The sequence below is a fragment of the Saccopteryx bilineata genome, chromosome 1 (assembly GCF_036850765.1).
Source record: "Saccopteryx bilineata isolate mSacBil1 chromosome 1, mSacBil1_pri_phased_curated, whole genome shotgun sequence".
In the NCBI taxonomy this organism is placed as follows: Eukaryota; Metazoa; Chordata; class Mammalia; order Chiroptera; family Emballonuridae; genus Saccopteryx; species Saccopteryx bilineata.
Genome location: NC_089490.1, coordinates 219,260,262 through 219,287,543, shown reverse-complemented (window position 1 = coordinate 219,287,543; position 27,282 = coordinate 219,260,262). Strand labels below are relative to the sequence as shown.

Below are 27,282 nucleotides of genomic sequence, written 5' to 3'. Positions count from 1 at the left end.
AAGAGATACACCAGGTCAATCTATTGGCTGAAATAATCAACCTGGCGCGATTAAACTACACTAGGCTTTCTTCTGATCACCTTGTGGCTATTTAAAAATATCTGTACGCAGCTGCCTTGTGTGTAGGACAAAGGGAGGTAAGAATAAGAGGGCCACAGTGCTTTCCCGCCCCTTCCTGACTGTAACACGTGTGTGCGTGTTCAATGACCTTGACCCCACTGCCACTGTGGTTATCACCTCTGATGAATCTTTTTCTCCTTTTGCTTTCAGCTTGAGGACCTGCTTCAGAAGTTACAGTTCATCATGGCATATGTGGCCCCATGGCAGATGGCTTGGGGTTCTTCGTTTCACGTGTTTGCTCAGCTTTTTGCAATACCCCGTATCCTTTCTGCTGCTATTTCCATCACAGCACACGGATGCATGCTTTTCATTGAACCCTGGCAGTGAGAGGACTTTAAAGTCTTTTCGATCACATTGTAATGGGGAGAGGGAGGCACTCTGGATTCCCTTTAGATCATTTAGCTTTAAAAGGTGGCTCCTAATTTTGAACTCTTCCTGCCTCTTAATGCATATTCAAGAATTACTATATTTTTCCTGATTCTTCCATTTCCCAGGCCCAGATCTGCATTAAGATATCCTATCTTGCCCTGGCCGGTTGGCTCAGCGGTGGAGCGTCGGCCTAGCGTGCGGAGGACCCGGGTTTGATTCCCGGCCAGGGCACACAGGAGAAGCGCCCATTTGCTTCTCCACCCCTCAGCCGCGCTTTCCTCTCTGTCTCTCTCTTCCCCTCCCGCAGCCAAGGCTCCATTGGAGCAAAGATGGCCCGGGCGCTGGGGATGGCTCTGTGGCCTCTGCCTCAGGCGCTAGAGTGGCTCTGGTCGCAACATGGTGACACCCAGGATGGGCAGAGCATCGCCCCCTGGTGGGCAGAGCGTCGCCCCTGGTGGGCGTGCCGGGTGGATCCCGGTCGGGCGCATGCGGGAGTCTGTCTGACTGTCTCCCTGTTTCCAGCTTCAGAAAAATGGAAAAAAAAAAAAAGTAAAAAAAAAAAAAAAAAAAAAAGATATCCTATCTTTTAAATGGAAAATTACTGCTTCAATGATTCTGTTGACTTATGCAAAATAGCACAAATCTGTTTGCTATATTTAAACCTTGGGGATAGGGTTGTTTTATTCTCTGTTATTATAGATTAAATGACATCGTATTATGATATAATTTCATTGTTAAATACTTAATAATATTCAGAAACCCAGTATTAGGTGCAAACAGAATTACCCCACCCTTTTCAAGCCAAAAAAAAAAAATAATTTGTGGTTTTGTTTTGCAGTTGCTATTAGCCAAGCAACCCAGTTCTATCATTTATGGTTTCATTTGATTTCCTTGTGTGTAATTGGTTTTAATTTACTTCAAAATAAATTTGAGCTGCTCCTTCTAAAGATCACTTTGATACAGTAAAGTGTGCATGTGGAGAGAGAGAACACATGTGTGCCCGTGCATGTCTGTATGCATGCATGTGTATGCGTGTACACGTGTGTGTTGTGGGGAAAGGGGAAGAGAAAGGAGAGGGTGTGTATGGGTTGGTAGAGAGAAGGAGAGAGAGACAGGAATAAAAAATACTCTTGAAAGGAGAGATTAAACAAAAATATCTTTGACTCAATCCTAAAATTTGCCTGCAAAGGTTTTCCTGGTTGAATACTTTCTAAATGTTTGTTTCCCAAAATGTGGTCAGGGGTTACTTGCATTTGAATCCTTGGGAAGGGGTTGATAAATAAGATTTCTGAGCAGGGCACATACTTTTAACATCACAATTCAGGGGAGGAGCCTGGCATCGCCATCTTCACAAGCCCCCCCCTCCCGCTGATTCAGACGCCCTTGTGTGTAACACCAGCCCTAGACCTTGGCATTCTATCTGAGAGTGCCCTTTGCTAGTTTCAAGGACTGCTAAGCTTTCTCTTGTGTGCACATTTGTAAGGAGTCTCTAGAGTCTGAACTTTGTGTACAGTCATAAACATACTTGGGATCATCATTATGTGATACTATATTCTAGATTTCTTTTGTATTGATTTTAATTTGTTGTGTTACCTAGTTACAAGTGTTCCCTGGAATATATCTCCCTCCCTCCCCACCCCTCTCTTCTCCTTAATACCCCCTTTGCCCCCTCTCCCACCACCTTCCCCTTTCCTCCATGATTTACTATCCTACCCTCTATCTCTCTGTGTTACCTGTATATATTGTACTTTTGTTAATGTCTTTTCTTTCTTTGATCCCCTCCTCTCATCCCCTTTCCCTCTGACTGCTTTCTCTCTGAACTCTTTGATCCATTCTCTGCCTCTCTTTCGTTCCTCAGTTCACATTGTTCATTGGATTCTTCATATGAGTGAGGTCATATGATATTTTTCTTTCTCTGCCTGACTTATTTCAGTTAGCATAATAGACTCCAGGTCCATCCATGTTGTCGCAAGGGTAAGAATTCTTTCTTTTTCACAGCCGTGTAGTATTCCATTGTGTATATGTACCTCTGCTTTTTAATCCACTCATCCACTGACGGACACTTGGGCTGTTTCCAGATCTTGGCTATTGTAAACAATGCTGCAATAAACATGGAGGTGTATTTCTTCTTCTGAGTCAGTGATTTGTACTCTTAGGATATATTCCTAGAAGTGTGATAGCTGGGTTACAAGGCAGTTTGATTTTTAATTTTTTGAGGAATCTCTATACTTTTTTCCACAGTGACTGCACCAGTCTGCATTCCCAGCAGCAGTGCAGGAGGGTTCCCTTTTTTTTACACCCTCTCCAGCACTTACTATGTGTTGTTTTGTTGATGAGCTCTATTCTGACTATTGTGAAGTGGTATCTTATTGTGGTTTCTCTAATGATTAGTGATGTTGAACATTTTTTCATATGCCCATTGGCCATTTGTATGTCCTCTTTGGAGAAGTGCCTATGTTTTCTTCCAAGATAATCATGGCTTCACAACTTACATTCAAGTCTTTTATCCATTTTGAGTTTATTTTTGTGAATGGTATAATTTGGTGGTCTAGTTTCATTTTTTTGCATGTATTTCTCCAGCACCATTTATTAAGGAGTCTGTCATTACTCTATTGTATGTTATTACCTCCTTTGTCAAATATCAATTGTCCATAAAGGTATGGGTTTATTTCTGTGTTCTGTGTTCTGTTCCATTGATCTGTATGCCTGTTCTTATGCCAGTACCAAGCTGTTTTGAGAACAATGGTCTTGTAGTATAACTTGATATCAGGAAGTTTGATATCCCCTGCTTTATTTTTCTTTTTCAAGATTACTGAGGCTATTCGTGTTCTTTTTTGATTCCATATACTATTTTGGAATATTTGTTCTATGTCTTTGAAGTATGAGATTAGTATTTTAATAGGAATTGCATTGAATTTATAGATTGCTTTGGGTAGTATAGACATTTTAATGATGTTTATTCTTCCTAACCATGAACACAGTATATGCTTCCACTTCTTTGTATCTTCCTTGATTTCTTTTATCAATGTTTTATAATTTTCCAAAAACAGGTCTCCTCCTTGGTTAAATTTACTTCTAGGTACTTTATTTTTTTGGTTGCAATTGTGAAGGGGATTGTTTCCTTAATTTCTCTTTCAGACAGTTCACTGTTGGTGTATATAAATGCCAGATTTCTGAATATTGATTTTATGTCCCACAACGTTGCTGAATTCATTTATCAGGTCCAGTAGTTTTTTGACTGAGACTTTAGGGTTTTCTATATACAGTATCAAGTCATCAACAAATAATGAAAGTTTTACTTCTTCTTTTCCAATTCGGATGCCTTTTATTTCTTCTTCTTGTCTGATGGCTGTAAATAGGACTTCCAGAATTATGTTGAATAAGAGTGGTGAAAGGAGTTACTCCTGCCTTGTTCCTGTTCTTAAGGGGATTACTTTTAATTTTTGCCCATTGAGTATGATGTTGGCTGTGGGTCTGTCATAGACGGGCTTTATCCTGTTGAGGTATGTTCCCTGTATTCCCACTTTGCTGAGAGTTTTGGTCATAAATGGGTGCTGGATTTTATCAAATGCTTTTTCTGCATCTATTGATATCATCATGTTGTTTTTATCCTTCCTTTTGTTTATGTGATGAATCATGTTGATTGATATGCAAATATTGTACCAGCCTTGCCTCCCCAGAATAAATCCTACTTGATCATGATGTATGATTTTTTTCATGTATTGCTGGATTTGATTTGTTAATATTTTGTTGAGAATTTTAGTATCTAAGTTCATCAGGGAAATTGGCCTGTAGTTTTCTCTCTTTGTAGTGTCTTTGCCTGCTTTTAGAATGAGGATTATGTTTGCCTCCTAAAAGGAGTTTGGAAGTCTTCCCTTCTCTTGAATTTTTTGAAATAGCTTGAGAAGGATAGGAGTTAGTTCTTTTTTGAATATTTGGTATAATTTGCCTGTGAAGCCATCAGGCCCAAGACTTTTGTTTGTTGGGAGTTTTTTGATAACTGTTTCAATCTCATTTGTTATAATTGGTATGTTTAGGTTCTCTGATTCTTCTAGATTGATTTTTGAATGATTATATGATCAAGGAGGCCCTGGCCGGTTGGCTCAGCGGTAGAGCGTTGGCCTGGCGTGCGGGGGACCCGGGTTCGATTCCCAGCCAGGGCACATAGGAGAAGCACCAATTTGCTTCTCCACCCCCCCCCTCCTTCCTCTCTGTCTCTCTCTTCCCCTCCCGCAGCCAGGGCTCCATTGGAGCAAAGATGGCCCGGGCACTGGGGATGGCTCCTTCGCCTCTGCCCCAGGTGCTAGAGTGGCTTTGGTCACGGCAGGGCGACACCCCGGAGGGGCAGAGCATCGCCCCCTGGTGGGCAGAGCTTCGCCCCTGGTGGGCGTGCGGGGTGGATCCCGGTCGGGCGCATGCGGGAGTCTGTCTGACTGTCTCTCCCTGTTTCCAGCTTCAGAAAAATACAAAAAATAAAAAAATAAAAAATAAATAAAAATAAAAAATAAATAAATATATGATCAAGGAATTTATCCATTTCATCTAGGTTGTCCAGTTTTTTGGCATACAGTTCATCATAGTATTTTCTTACAATCCTTTGAATTTCTGCTGTGTCAAGTTGTTACTTCTTCACTCTCATTTTTAAGTTTATTTATTTGAGCCCTCTCTCTTTTTTTCTTGGTGTGTCTGGTTAAAGGTTTATCAACTTTGTTTACCTTTTCAAAGAACCAGCTGTTGGTTTTATTCATCTTCTGTATTGTTTTTTTCCCCTCTATGTCATTTATTTCCACTCTCATCTTTATTATTACCTTTCTTCTATTTCCTCTGGGCTTTAGTTGCTGTTCTTTTTTCTAGTTCTTTTAGATGTAGGGTTAAGTTGTTAATTTGAGCTTCTTCTTGCTTCTTAAGGAATGCCTGTAATGCTATGAACTTCCCTCTGAGGACTGCTTTTGCTGTGTCCCATAAATTTAGTTGTTGTTTGTTCATTTTCATTTGTTTTAAGAAGTTTTTTATTTCTTCCTTGATCTCATTGTTAACCTATTCATTATTTAATAGCATGCTATTTAGTCTCAAAGTGTTTGAATCTTTTTTAGTTTTTTCATTGTAGTTGATTTTCAGTTTCATGCAGTTGTGATCAGAGAAGATGCTTGATATGATTTCTATCTTCTTAAATTTATTAAGACTTGTTTTGTATCCTAACATATGGTCTATCCTAGAGAATGTACCATGAGCACTTGAGAAGAATATATATTCTGCAGCTTTGGGGTGAAAGATTCTGAAGATATCTATTAAATCCACTTGATCTAGTGTGTCATTTAAGGCCACTATTTCTTTAATTTTCTGTCTGGAAATTCTATTCATTGATGTTAGTGGGATATTAAAATCTTCTACTGTTATACTGTTGCTCTTGATCTCGCCCTTTTTGTCCATCAAAATCTTTTTTATATATTTAGGTGCTCCTATATTAGGCACATATATATTTATAATAGTTATATCTTTCTGTTGTAATGGTCCTTTTATCATTATGTAGTGACCTTCTTTATCTCTTACTATAGCCTTTGTTTTAAAGTTTATTTTGTCAAATATTAGTATAGTTACCCCAGATTTTTTCCTTTCTATTTGTGTGAAATAGTTTTTTTCCAACCCTTTACTCTCAGTCTATGTGCATCTTTTGTTTTAAGGTGTGTCTCTTGTAGACAGCATATGTACGGGTCCTGTTTTCTTATACATGCAGCTACCCTATGTCTTTGATTGGAGCATTTAATCCATTTACATTTAAGGTTATTATTGATATGTAGTTTATTGCCATTTTATTCTTTAACTCTGTAATCCTCTTTTTCTCAATTTCTTTTTTCCTTTGCTCTTTTTACAGCAAGCCCCTTATTTCCTGCAGTACTGGTTTGGTTGTAATGAATTTCTAGAGTTTTTTGTTTGTTTGTTTGTTTGGGAAGCTTTTTATTTCTCCTTCAATTTTATATAAATTTTGTTAAGGACTTCATTAATTTTTCAGAGAGGAGAGAGAGAAAGAGGGAAAGAGGAGTAGAGAGCAAAAGAGAGAAAGGGGAGGAGCAGGAAGCATGAGCTCTCATATGTGCCTTGACCAGGCAAGCCCAGGGTTTCAAACCGGCAACCTCAATGTTCCAGGTCAATGCTTCCACTGTGCCACCACAAGTCAGGCCATTTCTCCTTCAATTTTAAATGATAATCTTGCTGGATAAAGAAGTCTTGGTTGTAGGGTCTTGTTTTGCATTACTTTGAATATTTTTTGCCATTCCCTTCTGTACTCAAATGTTTCTGTTGAAAAGTCAGATGTCATCCTTATGGGGGCCCCTCTATAGATAATTGACTTCTTTTCTCTTGCTGCTTTTAGTATTTTTTCTTTATCTCTTAACTCTGTGTAAAGCCAGTAGCCACGGCCACCATCATAGCCGCCTGGCCCATACAGGTTTGCATTTGATTCGGACAGAAGGTATTGAAACAACAGAGCCAAGAATTGGTGGGCCATTAGTTTTAATCCTAGCTTGCACCCGGCGGGCAAGAAATACACACAGTAGGAAAACACTTCCCTTTCCATTCAGGGCTCCAAAAGCCACTGACTTATCCAAGTTCCCTAGAATCAAAGGTTTTCACCTCTGTTCCCCATCTCCTTCTCTCTGCACAAACTCTGCACAAACTGGCTTCTCCTTCAGCATTCTGCCATCTTAGTTGCTTCCCCTCTCCTCCATGTGGCCTTTCTCTGTTCTCCCCTCCAATACTAATTTCAGGAACCGAGAGAGAGCAAGCTCCCGGTGTGCCCCCATTTTATAGTGTAGAAATCAAAACCTTTAATCCAATATACAAACAAGGAAGACTCTGATACAAAGTCACATAGGTTGGGAAAAGCTTAATCTTAAAACTAAGCCTTAGAGAATATTAATCATGCCTGCTTACAGCCTGTCCCCCACACCCAATGCAAACTATAAGTGAGCAAACCTATATATCATGTTTACAAACTTATTTGACCAACACTTTGGTATTATAATTATGATGTGTCTTGATGTAGGCCTCATTGGGTTTCTCTTTACTGAGACTCTCTGTGCTTCTTGAACTTGTATGACTTTTTCCTTCATCAATTTAGGAAAGCTTTCAGCTATCGTTTCTTCAAACAGGTTCTCTATCCCTTGTTCTTTCTATTCTCCTTCAGGAACCCCTATGATGTGGATGTTATTTTTCTTCATATTGTCACAGAGTTCTCTTATAGTTTCATCAGACTTTTTGAGCCTCTTTTTTCTTTTTGCTGCTCTGTTTCTGTTTTTATTTTTCCTGTCCTCTAAGCACTGATTTGATCTTCTGCTTCATCTAGCCTGCTGTTGATTCCTTCTAGTGTACTCATCATTTCTGATATTGTAATTGTCATTTCTGTTTGATTTCTTTTTATGATTTCAATGTCCTTTTTGATGCTTGCAATTTCTTTGTTTAGGTGCTCATTAAGTCCATGCATTGTAGCTTTGAGATCCTTAAGCATCCTCACAATCATTATTTTAAACTGCATCCAGTAGTTTGGTTACTTCCATCTCGTTCAATTCTTTTTCTGGGGATTTCTCATGTTGATTCATATGGATTACATTTCTCTGTCTTCCCATTTTTTCTGTGTGCAATTTGCAAGCTTGTTGGGTTTGTTTAGCTGAGGTTGGTACAGGGAATGCGGCCCCTCCTCCAGGGCTTTATCCTTCGGTCTCTGCTGGTTGCTTGGATTTTAATTCTCCCTAACAAGTTGAGCTGCTTAAAAGTCTTAATTTCCCTGCTGTTTGTTTGCTGAGCCCAGCATGGAACTTCTGTGTTTAGGATGGGAGTAGTGGGCATATCTTGCTCTTTGGCCCCAGTTGAAACTCTATCCAGGCCAGAGGAATGCAGTGAGTATGACCTCTGAGAACCAGAAGCAACGATCTGGCCAGTTACTCTCCGGGGGGCAGGGCGTGTTCTCCTTATCAGAAGGGGGAGGTGTAGCTCAGGTCTCCCCAGAAACCTGAGTCACTGCCTCTCCCCTTTTACTTCCTCCTTTTCAAACTGCCTTTCTTTTTTTTTTTTTTAATAAATTTTTATTAATGGTAATGGGATGACATTAATAAATGAGGGTACATATATTCAAAGAAAACATGTCTAGGTTATTTTGTCATCAAATTATGTTGCAAACCCCTCGCCCAAAGTCAGATTGTCCTCCGTCACCCTCTATCTAGTTCTCTGTGCCCCTCCCCCTCCCCCTAACTCTCTCCCTCCCTCCCTCCCATGTCCTCCCTCCCCCCCCACCCTTGGTAACCACCACACTCTTGTCCATGTCTCTTAGTCTCATTTTTATGTTCCACCAATGTATGGAATCATGTAGTTCTTGTTTTTTTCTGATTTACTTATTTCACTCCTTATAATGTTATCAAGATCCCACCATTTTGCTGTAAATGATCTGATGTCATCATTTCTTATGGCTGAGTAGTATTCCATAGTGTATATGTGCCACATCTTCTTTATCCAGTCTTCTATTGAAGGGCTTTTTGGTTGTTTCCATGTCTTGGCCACTGTGAACAGTGCTGCAATGAACATGGGGCTACATGTGTCTTCACGTATCAATGTTTCTGAGGTTTTGGGGTATATACCCAGTAGAGGGATTGCTGGGTCATAAGGTAGTTCTATTTGCAGTTTTTTGAGGAACCACCATACTTTCCTCCATAATGGTTGTACTACTTTACAGTCCCACCAACAGTGAATGAGGGTTCCTTTTTCTCCACAGCCTCTCCAACATTTGCTATTACCCGTCTTGTTGATAATAGCTAATCTAACAGGAGTGAGGTGGTATCTCATTGTAGTTTTGATTTGCATTTCTCTAATAACTAATGAAGCTGAGCATCTTTTCATATATCTGTTGGCCATTTGTATCTCTTCCTGGGAGAAGTGTCTGTTCATGTCCTCTTCCCATTTTTTTATTGGATTGTTTGTCAAACTGCCTTTCATACTCGTTGGAGCTGCAGAGCTTTTTGGAAGTCAATTGGCTCCATGCTAGGCTTGTGCTGGACAGAGGGATTGATCCTCCCCCTGCCTATGGATGCTTCAATATTGGAGAATGACTCAGCACAGGTATTCTCCTCATTACTGTTTGTACCTCTGTGCCATGATCTCCCCACTCTCTTCATGTAAGACTAGTCCTCTGAACCCTCCTCGTCCCAGAGCTCCAGGCAAGTGGCTGTGAGTGAGATTGTCTATGCTCACCCTTTAAGGCTGCAACTTCTTTGCAAGCCATTTCCTGCAGACAAACCCCGCTCTTCTCCACACCCAATGCTGTCAGCCTCTCTCCTCCAGTCTCTGGATCTCTAGGCTGGGGCTTTGGTCCTGGGGCTGAGGACCCCCACCTCTCAGGGTCTCTCTCCCTGCAATAAGAATCCCTCTGGACTATCAGCCACCCCTCGCTCCTGGGAGCAGGGGAGCCCCCACTGCATCCCCGCACTTCCTACCAGGCTCGGTGTTGTTTCTTCTGTACTCCATGGTTTTCGAGTCCTGTTCTTTTAGTCCAAAGTTGATTTTTCACGATGACTGTTCTTAAATTAATTTGTAATTCAGTTTGGTCCTGGGAGGTAGCAGTTTGTATGTCTGCCTACTCCACTGCCATTTTGAAATCCCTAGATTTTTTTTTTTAATTTTGAAAATTTCTCACCTCCAGATTTATGTTAAAAACACCTTTTTTTTAAGCATGCCAAGAGCTAGCTTCACAATGTACATTGTTCTATGTTCCTATTCTTAGACTGCACTGGTTTTTCTAACGGTTTTCCAAGATTATTTGGCAGAACAAGCTAAGGAAGGAAAAGTGGCGAAGTGCATGTGCACCTCCCTTTTCCTTAACTACAATCATTTTCTGTTACACCAGTAATTTGTTTTTTCTAAACAGTCCTTTCAAACCACAACAGTGAGGTGAAAGAGTTAAGTGGTTCTTATTTATTTATTTTATTTTTATTTTTATTTTTTTGTAATTTTTTTTGTATTTTTTTTCTGAAGCTGGAAATGGGGAGAGACAGTCAGACAGACTCCCGCATGCGCCCCACCGGGATCCACCCGGCACACCCACCAGGGGTGACGCTCTGCCCACCAGGGGGCGATGCTCTGCCCCTCCGGGGCGTCGCTCTGCCGCGATCAGAGCCACTCTAGCGCCTGGGGCAGAGGCCAAGGAGCCATCCCCAGCGCCCGGACCATCTTTTGCTCCAATGGAGCCTCGCTGTGGGAGGGGAAGAGAGAGACAGAGAGGAAGGAGGGGGTGGGGGGTGGAGAAGCAAATGGGCGCTTCTCCTGTGTGCCCTGGCCGGGAATCGAACCCTGGTCCCCCGCACGCCAGGCCGACACTCTACCGCTGAGCCAACCGGCCAGGGCCAGTTCTTATTTATTTTTGAAGTGTGTCTAAGGTATCCTGTCTAGAATTTAAAGCCTGTTTATTAAATGGAGGTTATTAGATTGATGCCCAATTGCAAATCAGGGTTTGCAATTGCAAACTAGATTTTAAAGCCTAAAGTTATGAGTCCCCCTTTCATCCTATGTCTGGTCTCAGGTAGATCCGTAGTGCTGCCTGTGGCTCCTTATGCCTGGTAAGAAGAGTGTAGCGATGCTGGTTGCTCCTGGTGGTTTCATAGCTGAATTAGGACCAGTGTGGGATACATAACTTTCAATTACCTGTCCTATGTGCATGTTGGGCATTCTCACACCAGCACAGCCTGTCTGGCATTTAGTATTTCCTAAAGAATAAAAGCAACATTAGCATACATCTCAGGTGGCACAGAGTGCATGCTAAATCTAAGAACTTTCATGATGGGCAGACTCATTCTCTTAAGAAATTCAAAACATTTGAGATACAGGTTCTATTGGGCATTTTATAATTCTGTTTTGGAATATTCAGCCAATCCCCACACTTTGTTCCTCAAACTCTCTTTGGTGACATCCATGTCCTCCCTTCAGAGGAACCTTGGAACCTGACATAGCAGCTGTGTGCTGGCTGGCAGGCCTGCAGCTCTCCTCCGGTTATCCAAGGACACCTTCCCACCCTTAATCAGCTTTAAGGGTAGACATTGCCAGGTGGAGTCCAGCATCATGCTGAGCAGGGTATAGTGGGATAAATAGGAAATGAGATATATGGGCCATCAAGACAAAGCTGTGAGTTTTCTAAATGTCAGCCCTTGATTTTGAGTAATTTTGAAAAGTTAATTATTTTATCACTCTATTAAGAAGCTGTTGGTTCCATCCTGTCACCGCTAGGGGACTACTTTGCTCTGTTTTGGAATTGAATTAGCTTTCAGGCCAGTGGGGCACTGTTTAGTAAATTGTTTTTTCTGGTTCTAGCATGCTTTCTCCCTTGGTAGCCTCCATCAGTTTCTGAGCCTGTAACCTCTAGGGAAAGATGAGAATATTCACTCTTTAATATGTATGGAGACCATGCAATACCATTGTCTTCTAATAATTAGACAGACTTTGCCAGCTTATCTCTGTAAAATATGTATGATGACTGCTTTCTACTCCCTTTAAGCTTCTACTGATTTTCTTTTAACTTTAAGTGTTGACATTGATATTGTCATTTTAAATGTACTCATATACAAAGAGGCTTGGAAAGATGTTACCATTAACCTATTAGGTTGGCCTCTTGGCTCTCTTGGTGAGAAATAGTCTGCTGTCTCAGAGTCCCTGTCCCATGGCACTGCCTTAGCTGTAATGGTCACAGTCTTACATAGTAACCCCGAGCGTACTATATTTATTGATTGTCCCAAAATAAAATCACCTCTGAGGCCATCTCTTCATTTCTGCCCTACCTCTGACTTGTTAAATGTCCTTTTCTTAGCTACCACAGTAAACTTATTTAGAGTCTAACACTGCTTTCCTCGCTGACTCCTTCATTTCCGGATCATTCGTTCTAGCACAAGGCCAGGAACCTTTTTGGCTGAGAGAGCCATGAATGCTACATATATAAAATGCAATTCCATGAGAGCCATACAATATGTTTAACACTAAATACAAGTAAATGTGTGCATTTTATGTAAGACCGACACTTTTAAAGTACAATAAGTCTCTGAATTCTTTTTAATAACGTTGTTAAGCTGTTGCTAACCAATGATGAATAAAGTACTTCTTACCATTAATGCGACTTCTGGTGCTGCATGGTTTTGCTGATGGCTTTGTAGTCTGGTTGATACGTGGTAAGGTTAAGCTTCATGCAGGCATTGAGACTTCCATCTGTTAAACGTGATCGTAGGTTGGTCTTACGTTCTTTAGATGTGAGAAAGACTGCTCGCATGCATACATAGAGCCAAACATTGTCAGTACAGCAATACTCACATGCTGCAGTGTGTGGTATGTGACAGGAAGCGCGTTCCAAGTTTTGACAGTCAGCTGGTCCGCGGGTTGAAGTTTTTTTTCATTTCTCCCCACTTGTGTTTGCTCGCCAACTCAGCTTGCTGTCATGCAAGTTTTTCTAAATCTTCATTCAGTGACTTGAACTTATTCACCCACATGTCTGAGGCCTTCAGGTCAGCAACTTGTAGTTCAAAATCTCTGATGGAGACGCTGGGATGTAACTCAGGTCAGTGCTGTCCACTGCGCACTTGTGTGGATGGGTGATGAACTTAAAAAGACGAGTGCACTCATGAAGTTCTCCAAAGCACGCTTTGAATGACAGCAGGAGATTAGATGTGAAGCCCACTAGCTGCTGGAAATCAAGATGTTGAGCAGGGTCACTTGCTGTGCATACATCTTTAAACTCTCCCAGTGTTTCAAAGTGTAGTAAATGACCTGTTTCAATGTCAACAATGAAGAGTTCCAGCTTGTTTTTAAATGCAAACACTGCTTGTTGAAGAGATAAAACAGTATTTCCAATGCCTTGCATTTTCACATTGAGCTGGTTCAGTTGTTCAGGCATGTCCACGAGATAGTAGAACTTCAGGAGCCACTCAGTGTTAGCTAACTCAGGATGCTCGATGTTTTTCATTTCAAGAAAAGTCCGGATTTCACTCAGACAAGCCGCAAAACAGCTGAGCACCTTCCCTCTTGACAACCAACGGACATTGCTGTGCAGAAGCAGACCAGGATAATTATTCCCAACTTCACCCAGCAGTGTTTTAAACTGGCGATCATTTAAAGCTTGGGCAACAATAAAGTTGACCACCAGAATGACCAGCGACATCACCTCACCAAGCTGCTCGCCACACATCTGAGCACAAAGCGCCTCCTGATGTGGGATGCAGTGAAAACTTAGGATTGGTCTCTTTTCATGTTCACGAAGAAATGCTATGAATCCTCTGTTTTTCCCCACCAGGCACGGAGCACCATTGGTACACACCGAAATAAGTTTATCCATCGGTAGATTTTTTTTCTTTAGCAAACTAAGTGAAAGACTTGAATAAATCCTCCCCTCTTGTTGTCTCTTTCATAGGCAAAACAGCAAGACTTTTCTCACGTAGTGTCACCAACAGCATAACTTGCAATCATGCTGAACTGGGATAAATGGCTTACGTCTGTTGACTCATCCAAAGCGAGAGAAAAGAATGGTGCTGCATTTATGTCCTTCACTTGTGTTGCCTCAATTTGATTTGCCATCATGATGGTACTATTATGTACAGTTCTTGCCGACAGAAGCATGTCTTTTATTCATTTGATTATCTTGTCTTTATCCAAAAAGTTGTCAAAAAGTTCATTGGCAACATCAAGCATGGATGTTTTGGCATACTCCCCATCTCTGAATGGCTTTCCGTTTCTCACAATTGCTAAAGCACCAGCAAAGCTAGCTGAATTCCAGTCACCTTGTTGGGTCCAAACACGGAGTTGCTGCTGACTAGCTTGCACTCTGCACAGTAGCTCTTGACATGCTTTCTTCCTGCTGTCCCCCGCTGGATATTTCAATGCAAATGTAGTATGGTGTGTGTCGAAGTGCCGCTTTCTATTTGACCGTTTCATCGATGCAATTTTATCATTGCATATTAGACACACTGCAGAACCTGCTCTCTCTGCAAAGGCGAATTCCTCTGTCCATTCCTGATGAAAAGTACAATACTCCTCATCTTTTTTTCTTTTAGCCATCTTCTTTATCAAAAGGGTTTCTGCAATTAGCTAGCTGACTACTTGATTAAAAGGAGGGAAGTTTACTTCCTGACCTTACAATGACCCATGTACATTAAGCATTATCCAATAAAAATTTGGTGTTGTCCCAGAAGACAGCTGTGATTGACTCCAGCTACCCGCAACCATGAACGTGAGCATTAGGAAATGAATGGATTATAATACATGAGAATGTTTTATATTTTTAACGTTATTATTTTTTTAATTAAAGATTTGTCTGCGAGCCAGATGCAGCCATCAAAATAGCCACATCTAGCTTACAAGCCATAGGTTCCCGACCCCTGTTCTAGCATTATAAAATGGACATACTCTTTGGGTGGGGATTGAAAGCAGTCTGAACCCCTTGAGTTGTCCTGCCCAGCCAGCTCCTCTGGCATTGTCCTGGTCCTCCTGAAAGCCCCACAGTACTCTTTGTCACCAAGTACAGTACTTTGGTGCCCTGAAAGGCTGGCTCACTGTTCCGAACACGTGCGTGGAGGGAACAATGGCCTGCCTTCCTTCCTATCTTTCTTTCCTTGGTGAGGAAACAGCTCTAATATAAACTAGTCAAAATTGTAAATGGTGTTTAGAAATTGAACAATGAAAAATAATGTTTTGCCTTAACTCAAGTTCCTCAGATTCTGCCATACTTTTCTTTCAGACGTTGGCCACGTCAATCTTTTCTACCCCACTGAGCCCATTTCTCGGGAGTGTCATTTTCATCACATCTTACGTCAGGCCAGTGAAGTTCTGGGAGAAAAACTACAAGTAAGATCTTAAAGTAGATGCCAACTGGCTTTGCTAAGATTTGTGCTTCAGGGGGCTTGTCAACCTTCCTCTACGCAAAGGCCCGGGCTCCTTGCTCTGCCCGGCTTGGTTGGAGTGAGGGCAACAAAGCATGTGTCTGTGGATGCCTCCCCAGTTCAGGGACTCAACGCAAGGGCTTTGGGGCTCCTGGAAAACACGACCTATTGCCAACTGCCGTTGGGTTCCAGTCCAGATCTCACCAGTTGTGAAGGAAAGTGAGCAATCACTGCAAATGTGAGCCGGTGCCCCTGGAAAAGGTTGTCTGAGGCCATCCTCCTGTTCTTTGACATGCTGGGGTGGCCCTGTGTGGTACAGGCTCCCTCTGGGAGCATTCTAAATATGCATGTCACGTGTGAGTACACACATCGCAGCTCAGCATAAAGAAAGCAGCTGTTTTGCTGAGCAGCGCTACACTTGTAGAACATGGCTGTGCACTTTTTCTTGACTCTGTGGACTGATTGGTCATAAATGTCCTCAAGCAAACTGTGATGGGGGGCAGTTGCTTTGAAGGAAAGGCAAGGAGAGAGGAATAATGGTTCGCCAAGTGATTTTCAAGAACTCTTGAGGATGTGTGTGGGGCAGGGCCTGGGGCAGCCCGTAGCTCCGAAGGGCAGAGACCTCGCTCCACGTGCCCAGGCAGGACCCCACCCCAGATGTCCTTGGCCTTAATTCTTAGCCACGTCTGTTGCTGTTCTGTATAATCCCAAATCCATCCCCAGAAAGATGTCTCCACTTTGCACAACTGTGACCCCTTACAATGTGCCCTTTATGTTGTGCAGAGGCCAACATTAAGTTAGGAGGTCAATGACTTCTGTTTCTTTTGTCAGACATTTTATATGGGTATAAAACACGCATCCTCATGGGTCTGCCTGGGCTCACACCTCACCTCTACCACTGAAGGCAGGGGCACCTTAGGCCTCTCTTTCCTCTTCTGTAAAATGGGGCAAAAAACAGGGGAGAGCAGGCCCTGGCCTCGTAGCTCAGTTGGTTAGAGCATTATTCCAACATGCCGAGATTATGGGTTCGATCCCTGGCCAGGATACACACAAGAATCAACCAATGGCAGCATGAATAAGTGGAAAAAACAAATCTATGTCTCTCTATCTCTCTGTCTCTGTCTACCTCCCTCTCTCTCTAAAAATCAACAAAATTTTAAAAAAATAAAATAATAGGGGATGGCATGAATTCATACAATAAAATACCTGGACCAGGGCCCAGCACAGAGGAAGCACTCGTGAGCCTGCGATGGTGCGATTCTTCTTTGACTTCTATGCATACAAGTCTCTGTCCCCACTTGGCGCAGCTGACAGATGTTACCATGACTGTGTCCAACACATCCCAGGAGCACACAGGTAGAGGTGCCCTGGGAAAAGGAACCAATCCCAAGCACCCATAGCAGCCAGTGCTAGGGCCATGAGAAGGTTGGGGGCGGGGCCTTGTGTTCCTTGCAGGTATTATATGGATCCTGATATTCTTGGAGAGGTGGGCTTTTGCATGACAAATAAAGTTGTCTTAAATTTTATACATAAACAATAGTCCTCTTTTGCATTTGTTTAAAAAGACGTAGAGTATGGTTCCAGAACCACGGAATAAGACCAAACCACCAGCACAGGCTTGCCTCTCAGAGTGGTTAGGGGAAACAGCTTGGGGGGGCCTCTTTGGAACTCTGAAAGTCACATTTCTGGAAAGTTTAAACACTTGTAAATAAGAGGAGTAGCCTCTCTTGTGCTTTTAGCTGCAGGAAAGTGGATGGTTTTTTAAACCCCATCATTGGCACAGAAGATTTCTTTCTGAATTCTATTCTCATGAGTTGGGACCCGGTCTCTGGGCCTAGAAGGACTTGACATAAGCAGCTCACATCACCATTGAGGGAGGGAGGGCTTGACTTCCCTGATGGAAAGGGAATGGGGAGATCTTTGTGCAGGTTTTACTGCAGGGACGCAGGGATGTGCGTTCTAAATCATTTCTCTGCCTCACTTCCAGAGTCCAGCCAGCATTGCGGGTCTGACTCGGGATGTGTGTGGGTTACCAAATGTGGGCTTCCGGAGCAGGCTTCACGTTTCTTTATTCAGTCTTGCTGTCAATCCTGTTGTGGTCCACAGTTTAGCTATCTGTTACGTGTGGGAGGGGCCCATCTTTGAGCAGCCCATCTACAGATGGGAGTTCTGGGTGTGTATGAAGATGTCTCACCTCGACCAGGTCTCTCTGAAGGAGCCAAGTTGGAGCAAATGTTTAGTCCCGCAGGAGAGGGAATTTCCTGATGCAAAACCCAGTGAGCTGAAGGTCTGCTCTCACCTTGTGTTAAGCATCAAAACACAGAGTCCCCTCCGCTTAAAAGATTAGAGATGGAATTCAGGGCCATGAGAGCAGTGGGAGCTAGGAAAGGAAAGGGCAGGAAATCTCATTTGGAGGCCATTGGAGGCTCTGGAAAGCTCATTCTGTCTATCTCAAACTGTTGGGTTTTATTTCAAATACTAATACGTCTACTGTTCTGACTTGAGAGTGTCCACGTAGCCAGCCTCATCAGCTTTTTCTTTCAGTCTGATACAAAGGAGCAGTCAATTAATGTAATTGACTCTTTTTCATTGTTCGCTAGTCCCATCACTTTAAAAGGTTGGCTAAAAGACCCCTGTGGAGCTGTGGTGAGCACATGTCCCAGGTGTGTCAAGGGCACTTCCGGTCCCCTCTCCTGGCCACCGCTCCGTCACCCTCCCTTTCCAGTCCTCTCTTTTTTCTTTCAAGCATTTGAAAGCTGGCTCTGGATTTTGCAGGTCTCCATTGAGCCCTCCACTGTATGAAACTGTTTTAATACTCTAAGGAACCGATAAGTGAATCACCAGCTACCGATAACTATGGCCAGTTGCTTGCTAGCTGGGGCTGTCTTGAAATCTGCAGACTTTCCTGTTCCCCAGCGCTGCTCCTTCCCAGGAGCAGAGGACACATCCTTTGTCAACAAATATACATTAAGCATCTATGCTGCCTCCTTACTAATCTGCTCTCTAATGGCCAGGTTATGTCCTGTTTTAAGAGCCGTTGAGGCTTGTTGCTGATGGAGGAACAAGGAGAAAAGCACCCAGGCCAGCACTGTTGAGCAGCCTCCCTGCTGACAGAGACGCTCTGTATCTGCCTTGCCCAATGTGGTGGCCTTACTGGCACATGCGGCTAATGAAACGGGGGTAGTGTAACTAAAGAACTGCATTTTTAATTCTGTTTAATCTTAATTCACTTAAATTTAAATAGCCACATGTGCCCAGAGGCTGCCACATTGGACAGCAGAAATGTGGACCTTCTTCCATCTTACCCTCATTGTCTGACCACTCTTACTGGGCTGTTTCATACATCATTTGCAGTGAGTTTTTCTTGGACTCTGCCTTCCCTGCCTCTACCTCTCATTCTCATATGGACCCACCCACAGTTAGAGGGAAGGGAGTTCCATTCCCCCTCTTGAAAGACAAGAGGCGAAGCTCAAGAAGGTCTTGCAGGATGAGCAGTATAGTAGCAATCATCTTTGGAAAATAAATTCACTCCGTGGCTATCAGTAAATTCTACCCGGGTTGGTATAGATTGTATTTACCTTCATGTCTTGGCTTGCTTATTTTTCTTAAATGAATCAAGTCCAACAATATTGTGTAAAAGGGAAGGGAATTCTCAGTCTGGGTTTCATTTACAATTGTTAGAAAGTTCACCATTAAACTGATGCTCTCTAGACAAGTAAGGACCTTAAAATCTGTCATGATGAGCTCTGCCTGGTGTCTCTATTTAACTCACAGGCAACAGCAGCGAATGTGCTGTGATAACAGTGTCTGTGTTTATAAACTCCCTGTCAGAGTATCCCAAAGAGCTTTAGAAGCACATTCTGATATTGTGATTTATCATCCTTCTCTTTATGTATATAAACACTCACTAAATTACCAAACTTTGTTATTAAGATAAAACAAATGTTTAGGCTAGGAAGTATTTGACTCATGTCCCTGGTATCTCAGAAATGTCTTGGTTCTAAATGAGTTATCTATCTTTAAACCCAAAAAATGAAAAGTTCCATTGATATTACTTTGTTTTGATACATCAGAAGTCTTCTATAAAACCTAAAATACTGTTGCTATAAGAAAACATCTATTACAGCTACCTGAAAGGCAAATAGAGCTTTCATGATTTCTGTCATATTCTCCAGATTGGGTTTAAGATGTTAAGTCATTCTGGGCATTATCCTTTATCAACAAATATACATTAAGCATCTGTGCTGCCTGAATAGAGCACAGTGAATAGAGCATTGACCTAGGAAGCTGAGTTTCCAGATTTGAAACCCCTAGGTCTCCATCTGGAACGTAGGATCAGACACAAGACCCCATGGTTGCTGGCTCAAGCCCAAAGGTTGCCTGGCTTGAAGCCCAAGGTCTCTGGCTTGAGCCCAAGATTGCTGGCTTGAGCAACAGGTCACTGGCTTGGCTGGAGCCCCCTGGTCAAGGCACATATGAGAAGTAGTCAATGAACAACTAAAATGACACAACTACGAGTTCTACTATGAACTACTTCTCATTTCTCTTTTTTCCTGTCTCTGTCTGTCTCTCTAAAAAAAATATATATCTATGCTAGGCATTGACCAAGAGGAATCAGTCTGTGTCGCTGGCCTACTAAAACATCAGCCCTGGATTCTGAGTCCTTGGTCCCACCCTTGTCAGCCAGAAAATAATCAGTGTTACTTCATCCTCAGCAATTCCTGAAGCAATGACAAGTCATCAGAAAGTCTCTGTGGTCAGTCAGACCTTGATTAAAATTCTGGCTCATTTGTTTGGTTAGGCAGTTGACTTTGGGGAACTTATTTAATATGTGAGTCTCAGTTAACTCATTTGTGAAATGGGATGACTGTCTCTTTGTGCCTCCCAGAGTCAGAAACATCAGGTGAGGCATGGTGCACTGTGCTAAAATGCAGGTCGGTGTCTGCACAGCATTTCTATCCTTACATACCCCATTTTGTTCTCTTTCCTTATATATCTGGACGTTTTATGTATCTGCGCTACCTATCTTAAATCCTGTCTGGAATGGCGGGATGCATTCACATCCGCCAGTGACACACATCCCTGCCAGCGCTGTTTATTTCATGTCTCACCAGTCACAGCAACCAGTTCTGTTCCATGAGCGTCACAGCTACCTTCAAGGAAAAGCAACTGGCACTCTAAAGCACCCCTGTTTTATGGTTTATCAGACGACAAAATATGGGATCAAAATATTTCAACTGGTCTCAGGAGGTCACAACAGCCCTTCATGGGTTTGTAATGTAGAATTGAGGCTAGTTGGACCCTTGAGGTTACAGAAGCCCTCCCAAATCCTCCTGCATATCCATGGAAGGGAGTCCTCCAGCCCCTTCCTACTCTGGGGGTTGGGGCCCTGCACCTCACTGGGCGGCCCTGGAGAGCTTTGTCTCCACACTGTGGGCTCTTCACAGAGCTGAAGCTGCTTCTTGTAGTATTACCTAGACACCTCAGTCACCTGGATGCACCTGTGATCCAGAATCTTCTTACCTCAGACCCAGCTACCCTTCACCAGTATGGAGGCAGCTCTCCTCCCCTTTGCTCTCTCTCCTTGAGGCTCTGTAGCCCTAAGTGTTCTTTGTGTGAAATGGTAGACCATAGGCATCTCCTCCAGAAGGTCACTGGGCTGACCCTCACCCTCACAGCTCCAGATGCCCAGAAAGGAGATGGCCCTAGGACGTCCTGGGAACTAGATGTCCTGTTCTCATTTGTGCCTTCTAAAAATCTAAAGCCTCTCAATTGCTTTATCAGAGGATGGCCAAGTTTTCACCATTCTAGCCTTATATGTGTGTCTTCCTAGAAACCTGAAATGTACACTTCCTCTGTCAGCTCTCAGTTTGTAGCTTTAGCTCAACATTCCCAGCCATCGAGGCCAATTTCAACATCTTTCCTCATTCATCCCATCCCTTCACATGTGTCGCCTGCAGATGAGGGTGCCTGTCACCACCTGGTTTTCCTTCAGGGCTGTTGATGATGATGAGCGGGCCAGAGCCAGGTGCCTGACTTGGTTAGGCAGCCACAGAAAGTTTGCCACTACATTTTATTTTTTACCTTTTTTGGAATGGAGAGGATTTCTCTGGATATTCTCTACCCACTGAGTTGTTTGAAGCATGGCTTGTAAAATCTTTGTTTAAAGCATTAAGCTTCTCTAAAGGCGATTTTTTTCTTAAGTATAAAACGGGAAACATATCTGGCATATGGGCTAATAGTGATACATAGCACTATAAATCAAATTTGCAGTTACTTAGGGGAGGGATTTATAGTTTTCAACTGCGATTAAACATCCCCATAGCCCTGGCCAGTTGGCTCAGTGGTAGAGTGTTGGCCTGGCATGCAGGAGTCCTCGGTTTGATTCCCGGCCAGGGCACACAGGAGAAGCACCCATCTGCTTCCCCACCCCTCCCCCTCTCCTTCCTCTCTGTCTCTCTCTTCCCCTTCGGCAGCCGAGGCTCCATTGGAGCAAAGGTGGCCTGGGTGCTGAGGATGGCTCCATGGCCTCTGCCTCCGGCGCTAGATGGCTCTGTTCGCAGCAGAGCGACGCCCCAGATGGGTAGAGCATCGCCCCCTGGTAGGCATGCCGGGTGGATCCCGGTCAGGCGCATGTGGGAGTCTGTCTGACCGCCTGCCCGTTTCCAACTTCAGAAAAATACAAAAACAAAAAAACAAAAAAACCCACCCCCATAATTTATTTGGATATGAGTACCAAGTACCTGGATTACTTAGTTACTATAGAGATAAAAGTCATAGCACTCCTTCATCAAATGTCTCAGGGCTCTTAGAGCTCGGACCCACACCCAGGAGTGTGTTGAGCTTTGCTAGGTTATTATTAATTATAATAAGAAAGGTATGGGAGCGAGGCAGCAGCCGTGGCTGTCCCAGGAGTGAGCCTCATATTTCCATATTTACTGAACACCTGCTGACCTCCTCAGATACATCCATTCTCATCTTTACATCCTCTCTTGAAGTAGAATTTTATTTTTTTCTTTTCACAGATCATGAAAAGGAAATTCAGGGAAATTAAATAACTTGGTCATGGTCACAGAACAAGTTCACAGCTGAACCAAGATGCTAACCCAGGTCTAGTCTTTTTCCAACCCTGAACCCTTTCCATTGTGTCTCAAAGCCATCCCTCCACATACACACAAATAAATAAAGACAGTTAAAGCATTTGCTCAAGACTAGAAATAGAGGTACCTTTATAAAAGCCCCTTCTGGAAAGAGGGGTGGTCACACCCAGGGCCTGAGGCTAGGTGCCAGAGTGGCTTCCTTCTGTCCCAAAGGAAACATTCCACAGCCCTCCCAGGAACAGGGAAGGCCCAGAGCTGCTGAGACAGATTGTGTTCCCTGTCACCTTCAGAGCGCTCTTCAGAAGCAGACGTTGGTTCCAGACCTCGTGTTGGACCTCTGGAAGGTCAGAATAAGCGCGACTCAACTATCATTCTTAAAACCAGAATTATTCTTAAAACCACTAGGCTGAGTTTCCACCCTGCGATAACTGTACAACAGGAGGTTCATGGCTCAAAAGCACAAAACCCCCTCCCCAAGCTGTCAGAGAGTGTGATGAGGGGCCATTTGCAAGGTCTAAACAAGCCATCTGCTCTCTAGTTTGTCTTCCCTGGTTCCTCTGGGGACTTTCTGGTACTTCCCAGTGTCTCCAAGCCAGGGAGCGGTAGGGCTCAATGGGGCCACCTCCTTCACGAGGTCCAGGCTGTGTGCTGAGACCCGGCCTGGGTCCCAGCAGCCCCAGACCCCAGGCAGAGAGGCTTAAGGCACATCCCTTTGGGTGTGGCCTGCTGCTACCAGCACATCCAGAGCCATCTGTGAAAAGATGAGGAAATGTCCTCACTAATGGAAGGAGCTAATGAAAGGTCTTTGCGAATTCCCCCCAAGAAAGGACGCAGAGTCATTTGGATGCATATGTGAATATGAGAGTTCTGAGTAATTTAAAAATTCTTGGGAGTCACTTGGAGATTGTGTATATCTATTGGTAAGAGACTGACAAAGCTTAACTTCCACTAGTCCGCCTCGGCCTGGTTGGTCATGGGGTCTGGACATGCAGACACAGCCGTGTTAAGAATGTGGACCATGTCTTGAACTTTTCCAGGGAGTGGAAGAAAAGCTATACCAGCAAAAACCAATCTCAGTCATGCAGAATGAAGCAAAGGTGTCAAGACAGGCCCAGGAGCCAGAGTGGCTCAGAGTTCAGGGTCAGTGACCCTTAGCCGGGGGGTAGGGACATGAGTGTGCTGTGCTACGGGCTTACGGCAGTGCGTGCCCACCTTGTATCTTGTTCTGCTCCAGTGAAACTTAGCTCTGTGTGCAAACTTCTCCTGGACTTTAGGCCACAGGAAAACAAGAAACAGACAAGCAGGTGAGACTGTGGCCAAAAGGGCCCACTCACAGAAAGGCAACAAGTAAAATCCAGAGTCTCTTGCTTCGGCCCTGGGGCTTTGGGGTATGAGAGACCTGCAAGGCAGAAGAACCCCTTTTCCACACTGGTCTTGGTGGCACTGTGCAAGCCTAATGCTGCAGCAGGCTTTTTGTCCCTGCAAGGTGGGGAGTGGCCCATACATGCACAGACGCAGAGGAAGGCAGGGCCAGGAACATGAGAATGTTCCGGATGACACCAGCTGGGCCCAGTCAACCCCCAACCCCTTAGCTGGAGAGCCAATGATTTTGGCATTTGGCATTTCCAATTGCTTTCCAAAGACTCCTAATAAAAGCAGGTGGTGACGGTTTTTACTAGGCAATCCTTCTGCCATACTTTTTGACAGCACAAAGGTAAGCCCTTTGTCACCTTGTCACCTGTGGGTGTAAATAGTCTAGAATGCCAGAGGAGGCGCCCAGCATCTATCCCCTGCTGTAGCTCCAGGGTAGTGGCAGACCAGGAGTCTGAGCCTGCCCTCACTCTCTGGTTCCTCCGTGTTCCTTCTCTGCCTTGGATTTCAACTGGAATTCTAGGCCTGCGGCAGGTGCTGTTATGTCAGGGAAACTAAATGGTGAACTTGATCCCTTCCTGCTGCCTTGCTGACAGATGAGAAAGTTCTCACACACATGCATAACCAGGGGTAAGGTTTGACACTTCAGGTGTGGTGATGAGTGATTATGCAAATATATTATAAAAGGATGACACTTTGGGGGAACTCTAGTGCGTTGAATTTTTTAAATAGCCCTGGCTTGAGCTTATTATTCATTATGCCATGATGCATAATTATACTCAGGGTCCTGTTACATTGTGCTGAGCAGTTAGAGAATTTGCAAAGTGCTGAGATGTGTAGTTCACCGTGCACCTGCAGGAAGGGTTCCAGCCTGCCCACCTGCTTCCCGGCTGTCGATGCTGCTGACTTGGCATGTCAAGGTCACCCAGGAGCTCGGCTTTGTGACTGGGTCAGGTTGGATGGTGTGGGATATGTGAGTCTAACAGCAGGAGGGTGGGGGAAGGAGAGTCCTCAGCCCTTCCAGCTTTTAGGTAAGTGTTGGAGATGGGATTGATTTATTCTAAATACAGGAAGGCAGGAAATATTCCGCTGTTAAATCTGCACTGTCTCAAGCCCTTTCACTGCGTGGCTCGAGTGTGCATGGCACAGGGGATTTGTTGGGCACATGGGAGGCACTTTAAAGGGTCTCCTGTGTGTTGAGCCAATATTCAATGTCCATGTCCAGGCCACATTCTCTCTGTTCCTGACAAAGTTGGCTCTGGGAAGGCCACTTTGGGTCTGGGGGCTTCCACATTTGAGGCTCTGTGTTAAGATCATTCTTTAGTATTCTAGAAATCAAGTTGGACTTCTTTCACCTTGTTTCCCTGAATGTCTTCCCAAGACTGAGTTTCATCTGACTTCATGGAGGTCAAGACTTAGCCCAGGCTTCCCATGTGGTTGCTGCTTCCTGGTGGTTGTCTGATCAATGAAATAAATACATTTTGTGAAAGTAAGAAGCCTGCTCTTTTTCTCTTGTCCTGCTGAAAACATTCTGCTGTCACCACAACCCTTTCATGACTGGGAAGCTGTTTTCCTCGATGTAAACACAATCAAGTCAACTGATGTTCCCCTGCAAGAATTTTTTAAATAAAAAATGACCAGTAACGGAAAAACAGTCACATACAGGAAAAGTGGGGGGAAAAAAGTTATTACCTGATAAAAATAAGAACAATTTAATATATTATATTTATTTTTATTTTGCCTTGTCTTACTATGTTATATTTTTTAAATTATTTATTTTGAAGGCTGTATAGTAGGAGCTTTTTCCCCTAGAGGCAGAGAGGTGTACTTTGGAGAATTTGTCTTCTCAGATTGCTGTCTCTCCTGAGACAAGGGGTCATGGAAACAGAAGGACCCGAGTTGACTCATCAGGGCTGAGTGTGCCACTGCATAAGGACCTGCCTTTCCATCATCAGGGCTTAATACTTATTTTTGCTGCATATGGGGATCATGTTGACCCAAATTCTATGCATATCACTGGTAACTAATAAAAACATACATGTCTTCATCCCCAGAAGAAATTTTGCCCACAATGCTAAATAAAACACTGTCAAACAAATGACATTGGGCCTCTTTTTACCAGAAAGATATAGCACCCAGAAGTCAAAGCCTTAAATCAGGCATGTTAAACCCGGAGGGGAAACCAGCAAAGCCCTGATAATTTAATTTTTATGAATCAGTTATAATCTTATATGTCTCCATTTTTGAAATTCTCCATTTGGCTGACTCTTTCTTCAACCACATGAAACTTGAATTTTTTATTACTATTTTTATTAGTTGCATATGCAAAAGGAGAAGACACACTTTTCACCCTCTAAATATTTATGACTTTCTGGTGAATGAGTAGTTGGACTTCATACACTGTATTTGAAATGTTGGATTATCTTGGATTTTTTTTTTTTATGAAATGGGAAAAGCAATGCCAGTTTGAGACATAAGTAAGTTTAGAGCAGAGATGAGAATCACCCATGAATGCATTATACTCAATAAATTCAGACCTGCTATTGGCTATGGAGATTTTTCAATTAATTATTTTCATCAAATTATAGATTCACATGCAGTTGAGAGAAACCATAGAGAGATCCCTGCCCCATGAATCCTTTGCTTATTTAACAAGTGTTAACATCTTGCAAAATGATCACAATCTAGGTGTCAATGTTGATACAGTCAAGAATTTTATCACCACTAAGATCTTGCCTAGTGCTCTTTTATAAGCCCCACTCTCTTTCCTGGCCCCACCCCCTGCCTGACTCTTGTCAATCACTAATTTGTTCTCCATCCCTGTAATTTTGTCATTTTAGAAATGTTGCAGGCCCAGGCTAGTTGTCTCAGTGGCTAGAGCATCTGCCTGGTGTTTGGAAGTCTTGGGTTTGATCCCTGGCAGGGCATACATGAGAAGTGACCATCTACTTCTCTTCTCTCTCTCCCTATTCTCTCTCTCATCTCTTCCTACAGCCAGTGGCTTGGTTGATCCAAGCGTTGGCCTCAGATGCTGAAGATAGCTTGGTTGATTTGAGCATTGGCCCCAGATAGGGATTGCAGGGTGGAGCCTGGTCGGGTGCATGTGGGAATCTGTTTCTCTATCCCCCCTTCTCTCACTTAAAAAAAAAAGTTACATATTTACATACAGTATTAACTTTGTGGGACTACTGACTCGCCATAATTCAGTGGCGGCTCATCCAGGTAATTGTACATGTCAGTAGTTTGTCACTTTCTGTTGTTTAGCATTGCACTTCTACTAGCAATGTATAAGCGATCTAGTTCTTCATATCCTTAACTGTATAGTGGTGTTTTCACTGTTTCTTATTTCATCCCTAATGATAGGTATAATGACATCCCATCGTGGTTTTCATTTGCCTTTTCCTAATGGCTTATGATGATGAACATCTTTT

The 27,282-nt window shown here is 43.3% G+C and overlaps 1 protein-coding gene across 1 annotated transcript in view; it reads left to right on the top strand.

Moving 5' to 3' along the window:
- LOC136319464 (pecanex-like protein 2) overlaps positions 1-27,282 on the top strand; it is a 286,591-nt gene that overhangs the window by 211,833 nt on the left and 47,476 nt on the right. The window contains exons 23-24 of the mRNA XM_066252718.1: positions 271-379; positions 15,216-15,345. Of these exons, the coding sequence (XP_066108815.1) occupies positions 271-379; positions 15,216-15,345 (239 nt within the window). The remainder of the gene's footprint in view (positions 1-270; positions 380-15,215; positions 15,346-27,282) is intronic.